The 16,225-nt window shown below is 41.2% G+C and overlaps 2 protein-coding genes across 2 annotated transcripts in view; both read left to right on the top strand.

Moving 5' to 3' along the window:
- The window catches only part of LOC138880097 (uncharacterized mitochondrial protein AtMg00370-like), a 5,795-nt gene extending 1,527 nt beyond the window's left edge, over positions 1–4,268 (top strand). Inside the window, exon 2 of the mRNA XM_070159756.1 lies at positions 4,043–4,268. Coding sequence (XP_070015857.1) covers positions 4,043–4,268 — 226 coding nt within the window. The remainder of the gene's footprint in view (positions 1–4,042) is intronic.
- A 3,732-nt stretch (positions 4,269–8,000) lies between these two features.
- On the top strand, positions 8,001–9,596 carry LOC138880096 (uncharacterized). Its single transcript, XM_070159755.1, has one exon. It carries the CDS (start codon positions 8,001–8,003, stop codon positions 9,594–9,596), a length of 1,596 nt encoding a protein of 531 aa, XP_070015856.1.
- The last annotated feature ends 6,629 nt before the right edge of the window (positions 9,597–16,225 follow it).

Here is a 16,225-nt window from a genome sequence, read left to right as displayed (position 1 = left end):
AACGGACTTCCCCCAAAATCCTTCGAATTCCACGCCCAAACTTGAGCCATACCCGGTCCCAAACCCTTTCAGGTCTCAAGACGACTCAAACGACGTCGTTTTGAGTTTATTTAGTTTAAACAAATCCGCCCCCTTCATTTGCTTTCATCCAACGACTTTGAAACTACCCCTCTTTTAATTAAAATTCTCTAAATGTTCAGATCTAACCTAGGATTTTGTTTTTCATCCCTCTCAGACCCTTCGTCTTTCACCACCGCTTGCCACCCGCCGGATTTCGCCACCGACGGTGTTGAAGATCTAAATCCCACTAAATTTGACCACACATTCCCCATAATCCCTCACACAGCATGCCGGTGTCAATTTTCCCAAAATCCCCACCAGTTTCCCTTAAATTCAGATCTAAAATGAACCTTAGATCCGTTCCCGCCTCTGATTCCTCATGCAAAAGCCTGAATTCATTGTTCCCCAATCTTTGAAGATGATTCTGGCCTGAAATGAGTGTTAGTCGATTTTTCTCACAAGAACAGTCGATTAACACTCATTTTGGTTTAAATCGGAGAACACCGAAGGTCCGTCCAAGCCCATTGTCCGTCTGCCTATTTTAGGTATTTCTATTCTTTGTTTTTCGTCTTTGATTTTATTCTCGTCCTCGTCTCCTTGTAATTCTTTCCTTGTCTTTCTTATTTTCTGTTTTGAATTGTTTTGTTTGCATTTTAGGATTAAGTCGTGTTAGCATGTTGTTAGACCGTTTGATTTCTTGGTCTGATTTGCTCAAGTCTCCCTTTATTTTGTCTTCTTTGGAATTATCGATTTCAGGAGTTTTTGTAACTCCGTTGGCCTATTCTTCTCGTGGGTTTTGTTTTTGAATTAAAACTTTGGGCTTCGTAGGTCAGAAGCCCAAAGAGGGGAGGGTCCATTCGGGTCGTAAGCCCAGGGTTTTGGTTTGATTTGTTTTTGGATTAACTTGACCCATGTTTGGTTTTTGAGAGTAAATACCAGGGGACTAAGGGGTATTTGGGGAATTTAATTTGAGGAAATTTTTTAAAAACTGATTGGGAAGCTTTCAAGAAGGTGGGGTTGGAGTTAGTTTAAACAAATAGGTTAAAAATCAGGGTGTTATTTGAACAAATTGAAATTGGGAAAAGAGTAATTAATAAATGGTGAAACCATTTTCTGTTGCCCTAAAGCCCTCTATATAAGGCTGGTTTTCAGTGAAATGAGGAGATGTGAATACTAAAAAACTTAGAAACGGCTGAGACTTCTAGCCTCTGAAAATACTGAAAATTGCTTGCATTTTGTGGTTGAAACTTGCTGATTTTTTCTCCTTGATTTCCACTGTTAGTCAAAAATTTTGAAAACTCGAAAGAACTGTGTTCATCTGGGTTCAAAATGGTGTAAAGGCTGAGTGTTGGTTGTGCTATTTGTTGGTGATATACTGTTGCTGTCCTACTCCTAACCTCAGGCTTATTTTCCTGTTGTTTTGTTGCTGTAACCATGTACTCTCTAGACCTCATTGACATGTGAAATGAAAGGATTTGTAGCTATGCTCTTAAGTTGGAAATCTATGATACATTTGTTTTATTGAATGCTATATCTATGTTTTTAAGTCTGATCGATTCTGCAATCAGTTTAAATTTTTCTTTTCGTATGTTGTGTTTGTCCATTTCTGTCATTAGCTTTGAATTTTGTTTGTAAGTTGGATAAATGCTTTAATTCAGCTTGTTGGTTTGTAAATTGATGGAAATATTGTTTGGATATGAGTACTGTTGGATTTATTTAAGTATGTAGAAGTCAATATAGTATTTGAAAATTTTGCTTGAATTGCTAAGTGTTATATTGGATTTGAACGAGAACTTTCAGTTGAATCCATGTCAGTAAGTGTATGTGTATATTTTGAAATCATGTTAAGTGTTTGATTTAAAAATTGAACTTTATTATGTTTTAACAGTGAAATCAATTATGTATGAGTTGTTGTAATGTTTAAATGTTGTACTTTCAGAATAGTACTATGATTTGGTATAAGTTTGTGTAAAAAAATATGCAAAATGACTTGGGTTGTCATGAGGCCACATGGCTATTGGGCCTCAAATGGCACTTAATATAGGCCCCAAATTGGGCCGCAAAGTCTCAAGTCAGGTCTTTTAGCTTGTGTAGTTGATTCACTTTCGCTGGAAATTTTCGTTTGAGAGATAACCTGAACTCAAGATGTTCATGTGCTCATTTGTTCAAGCTTTGTTGCAGCAAGTCATGCAACTGGGCTTTGAGGCTGGCCCAGTTAGACCTTTGGCTGATCCCGTTTAATTCTGGGCCTCACCTTGAGCCCAATGCCCTTTGAATTGTTTCTTATTGTTACTCAAGTCTGAAATCCGCTTTTCTCTAAATATTAGGCCAATATGTAGTACTTTGAATAGGTTGCGTATAGTAATGAAGACCGAATTAATTTGAACGAAACTCATTATTGCTTTAGTCCGTTAAATTAAATATAGTTCCTTTAGTTAGAGTGAGGTGTGCCATATCAAGGAAACATATAATTTATGGCCCTCAAAGACTAAATTAAGAACCCCTATTAGTAGAAGTAATTTGAGGCGCGCCATGCCGAATGAAACCCTTAACTTCATGGCCCTCATATAATTAGTACTAACCCTTTAAAATCGAGGTGCACCATCAATTGAATTTTTCATGGCCCTCGTAAACTTCGTTATTAATTTAAACTTTCGTAGTCGCTTTAGGCGGGTTCTTTAAATTGATTTTCTTTAATTACTAATTTCAGGTGTGCATTTCATACCATAAATTATCCCAAGTGGCGAATCTGAATTTTAAATAAATAATCCCGTTTCGATTGTCACTTAAATTTAAAAAAACTCCCTTATACCCTTTCCAGGGGTGGTAAAAAGGAGGTGTGACAGCTCTGGCAACTCTGTTGGGGACCGAACCCAGAATCTCTGATTCAGGGTTCAAGAGTTCAAGCTTAGAATAATTGTTATGTTTGGCTTTATTTATTATCTGGTTTTTATTTACATATTTGGGCCTAATGTGTTAAATGCTGCTTTTACCGCTTTGATATTTGGTTGAATTATATATAAAAACTGCTATGAAACCCTCTTTTCTCTGAGTCTTCTAAATCATTTGGGAAGTGTGCACTTCGTGTGACTTCTCTTCTGTTAGAGTCATATCCCAATTTTGAACGAGGTTCGGATAAGCTGCAAAGCCGGTGAAGCTTCTGTATTTCCGGTACGCTGCCCCCTGGCTTGAGCTGTCCACTCGGGTAAGCTACATCTAGAACAAATAAACCTAGGTTTTCAAACCTAGTATAACATAGCCTCATGCCGGATCCCTAGTAGGAAATCTTGTTTGCATCATGTGCATTTTGACTTTGGGGACTCAACACAGGGTTGGATCCGTCTAGGACAGGCGCACCTGAAATCAAAAGACCATCCTGATGCATTTTGCTTGCTACTTGTGCATTTATTTGACACGGATTGCATGTTGACCGGCTTCTAGAAATAAGGGAGAAATGGAGAAAAATCAAATTGAGGTGAGAGAGAGGAAGTTACCCGCCTGTGAAAAACCTTGTGTCCAAAATACCCCGAAACTCTGCCAAAATTTTCGAAAAAAAAGCTACTTCAAAAGTTTGTGTTTTCTGTTGCGTCAAAATTGATCGAACTATGCAAGTTTGATTCTCACCGGATGTGGGATACGTAGGAACCCTCATCGGGTCCAACTCCTTTTTTGCAAAAAATAACCCAATATAAAGTGTCGCTGTTTTGTCACAAATAAATTAGGTGACGCTGTTCTTGTCCAAAATAGCCAAAATGCCCCAAAAGGGCGCCTGAAGGCTGTTTTTGCAAGAATAGCTACCTAGGGTCCTTTTTCAAAAATTTTGGTTGATTAACAAAAACAGTCCTAATGTTTTTTTTCTAGAGGTGTTGAATGGATGTATGCACAAAAAAGTTTTTGTTTAAATTTTGTGAAAATTGGTGCTGTTCTCTTGAGTCAAAGTAAACCACAGTCTTTTAATAAATCAACTTAAATAAATGTGCAGGATGAGCACAATTGAAAATGAACCTTTCACAGTCCACGAGGAAATCCTGTTAGAACTACATATGTGGTGGAATGATTTGGGAGAAGTCAGCAGAAAAACTATGATAAAAGCTTTGGGTGGTCTTGTTGGGGTTCGGAAGATTAAGCCGAGGAAGGATATAATTGAGGCTTTGATACCCTTCGGGACCCAACACATAATGTATTCCATTTTACTGATTTTGAACTAACCCCTATGCTCGAGAAAATAGCGGGCTACGCTAGTTTTAGTGGGAATCTCAGAAATCAATACCCAGTGGCGCCCAGAACAATGACTCCTCATAAATTTCTAGACCTTCTAAGCATCAGTCGGGAAGTTCAAGATGCAAATCTGGCCAAGGGATTCTGCACATTCTACTTCCTGTACCAACGTTACGGGAATCCTCGTGGTCTTGAGATGCCAGATACCGGTCTTACTCATTCGGGGAACAAAGATAAGTGGGAAGCTCGGCGAGGATTGGCTTTCATAGTGCCATTCCTGGGTGTTTTGATTTATCCAAGAAAAGATGGAAACATAGAATTGGGGCTTGTGGGGATAGCCGACTTCATGACTAAAAAAACAACTGACACCATTGTATCGATGATCTTGGAGGAGGTTTACCGAGCTCTAACTGTTTGCCGAGAAGGAGGAAATTTTTTCAAAGGATGCAATACGCTTCTACAACTCTGGATGGAGGAACACCTGTGTCACCGCCCGGGGTACATGAACCTAGGTACGACCAGTCTTCAATGCATTGAAAAACATGAACAACAGGTGGAGGGCTATGAGTTTCCGGACGGTACGGAAGCATGGTTTGCACACTTGAGCTCTCTGACTGCAAACAAGATTGAATGGACATTCGGGTGGCTCTCGGTCAGTGAAGTCATTTATATGTTGGCTGAGGTGTGTTTTCTTCTATTGATGGTCTCCGGAGCATTCAGCCTTACGCCCCGCACAGAGTTCTATGCCAGTTAGGTAGGTATATACCATCCCACATGATGAGGATTTGAGTTGGCAGGTCATCGAATTGGAACCAAAAGCTGCTTTCCCAGAAGAAAGGGTGCATCGAATTTGGCATCAATGTAGGTTCTTAGAGCCAAAGACTCAGGTAAGAGATCTATCCAGAGGCGAGTTGGAGCCTAGTTACACAACTTGGTACGATAAAAGGTCCCACGTCCATCAAGAGCCCGAACGGCCAGCAAAAAAGCCCTATGTCCAACAATTCACTGATGGAGCGCAGGAGCAATGAAATTGGTTGGATAAAGAGGCAAACTACAGAGCCACCATAAGCAAATTGGAGGGACATATTCAGGATCTTAATTTGACAAAAGTGTACAGGCCGCTGCCGACGACGGGGAGAAGAAGAAATTGGCTCAAGAAAACAAGGCCCTTCGAGCACAGATCCAAAAAATGAAAATAGTTGTTGAGAATCAGGAAAGGAGCCAAAAGGATGAAAGACTCATAAGTGGTATCAAGAGGAAAATAGTTGAGTGTGAGGATGATATGTAAAAATCCGAGGGTAATTTGGCAAGGGACCGGGCACAGCTAACGAAGAACGCAGAGGGACGAGCAGAGTTTGTCCGGCAACTAAAAAAGAAATATGAGGGAGAAGCCACCAAGTTGAAGAAACAACTAACTACCCTCGAAAATGAGATGGCCAAACAAGCTAAGAACTTTAAAGCAGAAAGGGAACATTGCTATGCATTAGTGGCCCAGTTAGAGGAAGATATGCAACAGTTTCAGGGTCAAAACCTTCATGATGCCCAGGTGCTAGAAGCTAGGTCTCAGCAAATAAGGCGTTTTCTCCAAGAAAAGGGTATCATCAGGGAGAGGGTTAGAGCCATTGCTGACTACATCATCATGAAGTGCCATGAATGTGAAGACATGACTAGAACCACCTTCTTTGCTGTGGTAATGACCTTTGTTCGCCAAATAATGAGTGACCTGGAGCGCCTTCAAGGGGATCTTATGCATAGGCCCGTGGCGAGACCGACTGATATCCCGTGGGCCCCTGGAGCAGTTGAGGTATTGATGTATTCATGATTTTCATTCGAGTCTGTATTTTTATTTTCTTTGTTGGAGTCTGTTAGTCTGTTTTCGAGTTTGTACTTTCATCTTTCTGTTGGAGTCTGTTAGTCCCACTTTTTTGTGTCTATTAATTTTTATGATTAAATTCTGTAGGATGAGTCATTGTAATCAAGACGTTGTTATTTTGTGAAAAATTTGAAAATACCAAAATGTTTTTCTATTTATTTATTTTTATACTCATCCCCCAGAACTACGCTTGGTCTGATTCATGCGGTGTCATGATACGTAGGCAATCCCCATAGGATTCGATCATAACCATGAAATGGAAAGAAGAAAAAAGACAGAAAAAGAGAGAAAACAAGAGAATTGTGGGAGGGAAATAATAGCAAAACAAGAGAGAAAAAATGATAACTGTAAATCAAAATATGACAGAATGACAGAGTCTTAGTCAAGTGAAGGAAAAGACAAGAGGTGATGGGCCTTAAGACAATAAAAAAGTATAGGCCAAAGGCTATATCCTCATTCGAGAACTGAGTTGGTGACTGGAACGTGATTGTCAGAAGATAAAATTAGACCCCCATAGTAATAGAATTTAGTATGGTATAGTAAGCAAAATAAAAATAAAATCGAACATGAATTAGGGATCAATGGAATTGTAATAGTCAGCATCGTGAGAATTTCAGAGATCATGTTCCAATAATAATAAAATGGACAACAGACGAATAACCTATAAAGGTCATTTAGGAAGACGTTTCCCTAAAGCAAGCACTCTGAGTAGAGTTAATCTTAAGGGACTAACTGTGCCAGTTACACTAGGTGTCACCTTCGTGCGTAAGAAATTCAGTTATCCCTGGTACAGAAGGGTTACCATAAGGTGAGTAAGGGTCATTGATGATGTGAAAAGATACCAAAGATGAAGAAGTAAAACATCTATAGGTAGATCATCGTAGCACTAGATCTTAGTACTCTCCTAGAAGGGGGGGGGGGATATGGTGTGATATGGTATTAAGTCAGAGTTATTGGTTCAGGTAACTATGGAATAATAAAGAAAGAGTGTGATAGAAAGGCAAAAGGAATGAGATTGCATTTATTCAGATCTTACAGATATGATAATGAGGGAATAAAAGAAAAACAAGAATCAGGCAAAGAAAAGCAGGAATGAAAAAAGAGAAAAGTTGCAAAATGAAAATTAGGGAAAGCCGGGATGACGAAAGAAACCGATCAAATGCATAATAGAAATGGTTAACTGCTTAGGTGCATTGCATCCCCAATGTCCGGTTTCCTATCTGTTAAGCTCTAATCACTAACAAGTTTGTTGTTATCATCAAGATCAGGCAGGTGGTTTGTTTGTTTGTTTGTCATTCTGGCAACTCATCCGTACACCACCAGGTCCAAAGACAAGTTGATCATAGCCAACCAAGAACTGGATGCAAGTTTTATTGATCCATCAAGAGAGGGAAAAGAGTCTGATGTTAATCTGAAAGAGGAGTTGTATAAGCTGAAACACTAGATGACAGAGATGTACCAGGCATGGGTAAAAGGGCATCCACCACTATCCTACCCCACCAACCCTGCTTTCGTCCCTCCGCTGGCTCAATCCTAAGAACTTCCCACTGTTTATTCATCTCCAGGCTTCCCCATTTACCACTACTACCAGGGCACCCCTTCCCAAACACCACAAGCTCCACCACCCAAACCAGTTCCATACCCTCCTCCACCAGCCACCCCTGTTTTCATGGCACCCCTACCCGCTACACTCCACCGATCCTCTAGTGAGCCTTTATTCCAGACCCAAGATAACTAATACTATCCCCCAGAGCCTACTTTAAAGGCTCCCGAGACTTACCCCAATACTCCTCATTTCGACCTCCCTATTGAGACTAAAAAATCACTTAAAAACCCAGAGCATGAAGAGATGTTCAGGAAGGTTAGAAGCCTGACACAGTCATTCAGAAACATGTTGGGATTTGGAGGCCAAGTGAGTGTAGCCGACAAGGATTTATGTCTATTTCCCGATGTTCAGCTGTCGGTAAGATTCAAGATGCCTAAGTTTGATGTGTATGATGGGCACGAATACCTAGTGGCCCACCTGAGGGGATTCTGCAGTAAAATGAGAGGAGCCGGCAGGAAAGATGAGATATTGATGGCATACTTTAGCCAGAGTCTGAGTGGCTCAGCATTGGAGTGGTACACTCATCAAGATCACAATAGATGGTATACATGGGATGATTTGGCCCAAGCATTCGCTCGCCATTTCCAATACAACATCGAGATTGTCCTGGATCGTTTGTCTTTGACTAAAATTGAGAAGAAGCCTAGTGAAAATTTCAGAGAATATGGTTTTCACTGGATAGAACAGGCGGCAAGAGTTAACCCCTCGATGGAGGAAAGCAAAATGGTGGAGTACTTTCTGCAGGCTCTGGAGCCTACCTATTTTGGCCATCTGATATTAGCCATAGGCAAATCTTTCAACAAGGTAGTGAAGATGGGAGGCATGGTGGAAGAAGGGCTTAAATCAAGCAAAATCATGAGCTACTCGGCTATCAAAGCAACTACCCAAGCAATTCAGAACAATACTGGGGGAGTGATTAGAAGAAGAAGAAAGAAGATGTGGCAACAATTGATTCAGGATCATGGTTTGGACCTAGGGGCCCATCATACCAACATACCCAACCTCGACCCTATAATCGAACCTACACCCAAACCCCATATAACCCACCCCAACACTACTTCCCATTACCAGACCCTCTTATTTCTGTCCACCACGCCCAAACATACACTCAACCTCCTGCCTACGCACAATAGCATGCCCCAGCCCCACAAAAACACCTACCCAGCTCCACAAAATGCCTACCCACCCCCACGAGCCTACCGAAACCCTGCCGGTCCAGGTTTCCAACCCAATCCAGCATTCAAAAATGAAAGGGTGCAGCAGAAGAAAACTTTCACCCCGTTGGGGGAGTCTTATACCAGTTTGTTCCATAGATTGAGGCAGTTGGATATGCTGAGGCCAATTGAGTCAAAATTGCCAAACCCTCCTCCAAAGAATCTTTATTATTCCGTGAGTTGTGAATATTGTTCTGGTACTCCGGCGCATAATACGGAGAAGTGCTGGCACCTAAAAAATGCCATCCAAGAGCTCATTTACACAAACCGGATTGAAGTCCAAACTCTAGAGGCACCCAACATCAACCAGAACCCATTACCAGCCCATCAAGAAACAAACATGATTGAGATAGTACATAAAGGAGGGGAACCCAAGAAGCCTTCACAGACCGTCATGATAATTCGGTCCAGTGAGGTCAAGCCAGTTAAACAACCAACAGTTGAAGGATCAGTGAACAAGTTGAGCAAGGCAAACGATAAACCATCTGTGGTAATCAAGGAAGGACCCCCAAGTGATGTCACGGCGAAACAAGAAAAGTCGAAAATGGTTGTGCCAGGAGCGGCAAACAAGCCTATCATAATTGTAGAGGGTGCCGTACGGATCCTGTCATCATCAAGCCTGTAAGTCAGTTGCCGGTAATCAGCACCAAGGCCATCCCATGGAACTATGAACGGGTGATAGTGACCTATAAGGGAAAGGAAATGAAAGATAAGGTTAATGTGGCCTAAGGATTGACTCGTTCCGAGAGATGCTTTGCCCCGGAAGAGTTAAGGAAAGCTAAAACATCCAGAGATAACCCAGTTCTAGCGAAGAAAGAAGTAACTGAAGAATAGGCGGAAGAGTTTCTGAGGAAAATCAAGGTACAAGATTACTCCATCGTGGAGCAGTTGAGAAAGATGCCTGCTCAGATTTCATTGCTATCATTGTTAATCCACTCAGACGAGCATCGTCAGGCCTTGATGAAAATTCTGAATGAGGCTCGTGTTCCCGACAAAATTTCAGTAAACCATCTGGAAAAGATTGCCAACAAAATATTTGAGGTGAAAAGGGTCACCTTCTCTGATGATGAGTTGCCTATGGAAGGTATTGAACACAACAGAGCTCTCTATCTTACGGAAAAATGTGAAGATTCTGTGGTTACTAGGGTATTAGTTGACAATGGGTCCAGTGCAAACATCTGCCCACTCTATACTTTAAACAAGTTGAAAGTGGATGATGAGAGGATTCACAAGAACAACATCTGCGTTTGAGGATTTGACGGTGGAGGGAAAGATTCAGTTGGTGATATAGTCTTTGAGTTGACAATTGGACCGGTGGAATTCACCATGGATTTCTAGGTGCTGGACGTAGCCGTCTTTTATAATTTGCTGTTAGGTAGACCTTGGATTCATGCCTCCAAAGCAGTCCCGTCCACTCTGCACCATATGGTCAAGTTCGAATGGAATAAATAGGAGATCATTGTGCATGGTGAAGATAACTTGTGTGCTCACAGTGATGCCTCTGTCCCGTTCATTGAGGTTGAAGATGACCAAGGGCCTTGGGTCTATCAAGTTTTTGAAATAGTGCCGGTGAAGAAGGTTCTAGAAGGGAAATGTGTCCCAACCCCAAAGGTAACCTCCGCTTCAATCATGGTGGCCATTTAAATGCTGAAAAATGGCTCTGTGTCTGCTAAAGGTCTGGGTGCATCTCTGCAGGGTATCATACAGTCAGTGTCCCTCCCTAAGAATTTGGGTACGTTCGGTCTTGGATTCAAACCAACAGCGGCAGATGTGAAAAGAGCTAAAAGGTTGAAACAGAAGGCGTGGGCATTTCCAAAGCCTATTTCCTAAGAATTTGGGTACGTTCGGTCTTGGATTCAAACCTACAGCAGTAGATGTGAAAAGAGCTAAAAGGTTGAAACAGAAGGCGTGGGCACTTTCAAAGCCTGTTTTGCATCTCTCTAGGTCTTTTGTCAAGCCCTATGCCAGGAAACGCCCAGTGACGACAGTTCCAAGTTCTATGGTTGACATTGATGAGGAGTTAATTGAAAGGTTCCAGAGGTTGTTTGATCATGTGAACATGGTAGAAGTTGGAGAAAGTTCTAGCAAAGCGGATGTGCAGTTTGTAGGGCCGAATGTCACGCTTAACAATTGGAAGGCTACTCCTCTACCTACCCGGAAGGAGTCTTGGTAGTTTGTTTTGTTTTCCTTTCTATCTGGGTCATTCTAGGGTTGTGACCCAAATTTTTATTTTTCGCTTGTTGATATACAAACCCTGTTATCCTTTATTTTAATGAAATGCAATTTCCCTGTCCATCACTCCTGATAGTTTTGTTTTTGTTTTCTTTTTCTTCTCTGTACAGTTCTTTTTATGCTGGTTTCACTGACATGACATGCATGAGGAATCTTCGTCCCAGTCTTAAAAGTCAATCTAATTCTGAAATAATAATCCAAGAAATAGAGTGTGATGATGAATCAGAATATGATGAGGATGAGGCCTTTGAAGAGATTAGTAAGGAACTAAGTCATTTTGAAGAAAAACCCAAGCCTAACCTGAATGATACAGAAGCAATCAATCTAGGGGACCCAGATAATGTCATGGAAACTAAGATAAGTGTCCATCTTGAACCACAAATCAGGGAAGAAATAATTAAAGCATTGTTCGAGTATAAAGATATTTTCGCATGGTTGTATGATGACATGCCAGGCTTAAGTACTGATTTGGTGGTCCATAAATTGCCAATTGATCCAGCATTCCCTCCCGTCAAACAGAAGTTAAGAAAATTCAAAACTGACATGAGTGTGAAGATTAAAGAAGAGGTCACTAAGCAGCTTGATGCAAAGGTCATTCGGGTAACGCGGTATCCCACGTGGTTAGCCAATATTGTGCCTATGCCAAAGAAGGATGGTAAGACTAGAGTGTGTGTTGACTACCGTGATCTCAACAAGGCAAGTCCAAAGGACAACTTTCCATTGCCAAATATCCACATTTTGATTGATAATTGTGCCAAGCATGAGATTGGGTCTTTTATGGACTGCTACGCAAGGTATCATCAGATTTTAATGGATGAGGAGGATGCGGAAAAGACGGCCTTCATCATGTCGTGAGGAATATATTGCTACTGGGTCATGCCTTTTGGTTTGAAAAATGCTGGGGCAACTTACATGAGGGCGATGACAACCATATTCCATGACATGATACACAATGAGATCGAGGTTTACGTGGATGATGTGATCATGAAGTCAAGGAAGTAGTCTAACCACGTCAAAGATTTGAGAAAGTTTTTCCAGAGGCTCCGCAAGTACAGTATTAAGCTCAATCATGCAAAGTGCGCATTCGGTGTTCCATCGAGGAAGCTGTTGGGATTCATAGTCAGCCGACAGGGTATTTAAGTGGATCCATAAAAGATCAAGGCTATCCAGGAATTACCACTGCCAAGGAACAAGACCGAGGTGATGAGTCTGTTAGGGAGGCTGAACTACATCAGTAGGTTTATTGCTCAACTCACGATAACTTGTGAGCCCATTTTCAAGTTGATAAAGAAGGATGCTGTGGTCAAGTGGACTGACGAGTATCAGGAAGCATTTGATAAGATAAAGGGGTACTTATCGAATCTACCTGTGTTGGTCCCGCCGGAACCCGGAAGACCATTGATTCTTTATTTGACAGTCTTGGATAATTCATTTGATTGTGTGTTGGGTCATCATGACATCACCGATAGGAAAAAGCAAGCCATCTACTACCTCAGCAAGAAATTCACATCTTGTGAGGTTAAGTATACTCCCCTTGAGTGGGTAGCACAGAAGTTGAAGCATTACTTGTCTTCCTACACCACTTACTTCATCTCTCACCTGGATCCTTTGAGGTATATCTTTCAGAAGCCCATGCCCACAGTGAGGCTTGCAAAGTGGCAGATCTTGCTCATAGAGTTTAACATTATATATATGACTCGGACAGCAATGAAAGCCCAAGCATTGGCCGATCATTTGGCTGAGAACCCGGTCGATGAGGAATATGAACCATTGAGAACCTATTTTCCTGATGAAGAGGTGATGCATATTGACGAGGTGGAGTAGGTTAAAAAACTAGATTGGAAACTTTTCTTTGATGGAGCTGCTAACATGAAAGGTGTCGGGATATGGGCATTGTTTATTTCTGAAACAGGGCATCACTACCCTGTTACAACCCAGCTGCGATTCTACTATACCAAAAACTTGGCCGACTACGAGGCATGCATTCTAGGACTAAGGCTAGCCGTAGATATGAGAATCTAAGAAGTCTTGGTCTTGGGGGACTCGGACCTTCTGGTGCACCAGATTCAAGGAGAATGGGAGACACAAGATTTAAAGCTTATACCTTATCGACAATGTCTGCATGATCTTTGTTAATGGTTTCGATCAATAGAATTCAGGCACATTCCAAGGATCCATAATGAGGCCGCCGATGCTTTAACTACCTTGGCGTCGATGTTGCATCATCTAGATAAGGCTTATGTTGACCCTTTGGATATTCAGGTCCATGATTAGCATGCTTACTGCAATATGATTGAGGAGGAACTTGATGGTGAACCATGGTTCCATGACATCGGGGAGTATATCAGGATGGGGGTGTATCCGGTACAAGCCACACGTGATCAAAAGAGAACAATTCGACGTCTGGCAAGTGGATTTTTCTATAGTAGAGGAGTTTTGTACAAAAGAACTCCAGATCTTAGATTGTTGAGGTGCATCAATGCAAAGCAAACCACTACTATCATGACCGAAGTGCATTCCGGAGTCTGCGGACCGCATATGAGTGGGTATGTTCTGGGAAAGAAAATTCTCCGAGCATGTTATTATTAGCTCACCATGGAGCGAGATTGCATCAGTTTTGTGCGCAAGTGTCATCAATGTCAAGTACACGGATATTTGATTCATTCTCCACCATTTGAATTGCACACAATGTCCGCACCATGGCCCTTTATTGCTTGGGGTATGGATCTTTCAAGTTTGTGACCAAGAAGGCAGTGGTCGATTTTGTTCATTCAAATATCATTTGTCGGTTCGGGATTCCAAAGGTGATTATCATAGATAATGGTGCTAATCTTAACAGTTATTTGATGAAGGAAGTGTGTCAACAGTTTAAGATTAAACATCGCAATTCCACCCCATACAACCCCAAGGCGAATGGAGCAGTCGAGGCAGCCAACAAGAACATAAAGAAGATACTGCAGAAGATGGTGCAAAGTTCTAGGCAATGGCATGAGAAGTTTCCCTTTGCGTTGTTGGGTTATCGCACTACCGTTCGTACTTCGGTAGGTGCAACTCTGTATTTGTTAGTATATGGCACAGAAACAGTGATACCTGTGGAAGTTGAAATCCCATCCCTTCGGATTGTCACTGAAACCGAAATTGATGATGATGAGTGGGTCAAAACCCGTCTGGAGCAATTGAGTTTGATTGGTGAAAAAAAATTGGCAGCAGTGTGTCATGGCCAATTGTATCAAAAGAGAATGGCAAGAGCATATAACCAGAAGGTGCGTCCACGGAAATTTGAAGTGGGTCAGCAAGTATTGAAACGCATCCTTCCACATTAGGCTAAGGCGAAAGGCAAGTTCGCCCCAAATTGGCAAGGGTCGTTCATCGTAACGAGAGTATTGTCCAACGATGCTTTGTATTTAACAGATATAGAAGGCAAATGTGTAGATATTACTATCAATTCTGATGCAGTCAAAAGATACTATGTATGATTTCTTTGGTTTAAATTGTGTTTGTTTGTACTTGGCATGTTTTGAAGCTTGGAATGATGAAGGCATTTTGTTCTGCTATCTAAATACTTTATCCTTTGTTACCCCTTTGAGCCTTATTTATTTCCTTTCATACCCCTCTTATGGAATCAGTAGCAAAGTTCAGAAATGCGAGCACGAAAGGTGAGTAAAGAAGAAAAGAGAAAAGAGAAAGAAAAGAATGGAAAAGAGTGAAAAAAGAAGAGAGAGAAAAGAAAAGCCAATAAAAAAAAGAAGAAAAGAAAAGAAAAGAAAAGGAAAAAGAGAAAGAAAAGAAAAGATAAAAATCACAACAACAATGTAATTCATATGACATGAACTACGTTCGACCTGATTCCTTTTAAGGATACATAGGCAGCCTCACGGTTCGGTCCCATCAAAATAAAAATCCAAAAGTCCCCAAGCAAAGAAATCGGGGCAGAAAGTTGTGGTTGTTGGAAGAAATCTGATTCCAAAAGTTGTAAGTTTGAACCCATTCAAGTTGTTTTGAGCCTTTGTGATAACCTTTCTTTCTAACCCTATCCAAAAACCCACATTATGGTCCAAAGAAAGACCTTAGACCAGTCTTTGAGAGATGCCGAGTCGAGCAAGTAGAGGTGACTCATATCTGGGGCAACACTTTGTTCTGAGCGAGAAAAAGAAAAATGAGAGAGTCTTGTTGGTGAAAACCCTCACGGGCAATGTAAGGTGACGGAAAGCTGAGAGAAATTAAAATGAGAGAGTCTTATTGGTGAAAACCCTCATGGGTACCGTAAGGCGACGATGAGTTGAGAGATGAACAAATGAGAGAGGTTTGTTGGTGAAAACCCTTCAGGGTACCGCAAGCTGAACAAGGTCAGTGATTTGGCAAAGAAATTGGGTTATGGAAATCCTGGGGCATAAAGTATGACAACTGAAAGGTGATTGGTTGAATAGGCTGGGCTGATTAATTCGAAATGCATGTCATGATCATTGGTGCCAGCTGCTTCACTCAGATAAGTCTCTTTCCATTTTCTCCCTCAAACAATCATCGAGTTTTTGGATTTTCTTTTCCTAACTCTCAAAGTCATTACATTTCATTTCTTTTGGGTTTATTTTTCTAAGGTTTTTTCCAATGTCAGCCTTGTTTAATCAAGTAAGAAAGGATTTTAAAGCTTACTACCAACTTCCAAATTGCACAAAGCAAAGTGTGGTCAAAGCATACCAGAAATAGCATGATGCAAAAGTTAAAAGAATAAGGTGTTAGTGAAAGTTCAAACGGATGAATGGTTTGTGAATTTTGTGGAAGATGCAGAAGTTCAAATGGGGAAGGACAGAAGTGTAAAATGATGGGTTGAGTGTAGAAAATTCGGGTCATTCAGGGTCCTGTGGTTGAAATTCAGTCAGAAAGACAAACAATCCCAGGCCAGTTCAACTCAGCCAGTCAAAGCAAGTGACGACAGCGAGAGGATCACCGTCAACAAGAATGCCGCAAACTAACCGCCACATTTTAAAACTGACAAGATTTTTCTTTGATTGAAACATGGGCAGA

Source organism: Nicotiana sylvestris, chromosome 10 (genome assembly GCF_000393655.2).
Source record: "Nicotiana sylvestris chromosome 10, ASM39365v2, whole genome shotgun sequence".
Classification (NCBI taxonomy): domain Eukaryota; kingdom Viridiplantae; phylum Streptophyta; class Magnoliopsida; order Solanales; family Solanaceae; genus Nicotiana; species Nicotiana sylvestris.
This window is presented reverse-complemented; position numbering and strand designations above follow the sequence as displayed.

What these genes read in the sequence shown, in the direction of transcription:
- LOC138880096 (XM_070159755.1), top strand. Translation starts at nt 8,001, where the DNA reads ATGTTCAGGAAGGTTAGAAGCCTGACACAGTCATTCAGAAACATGTTG.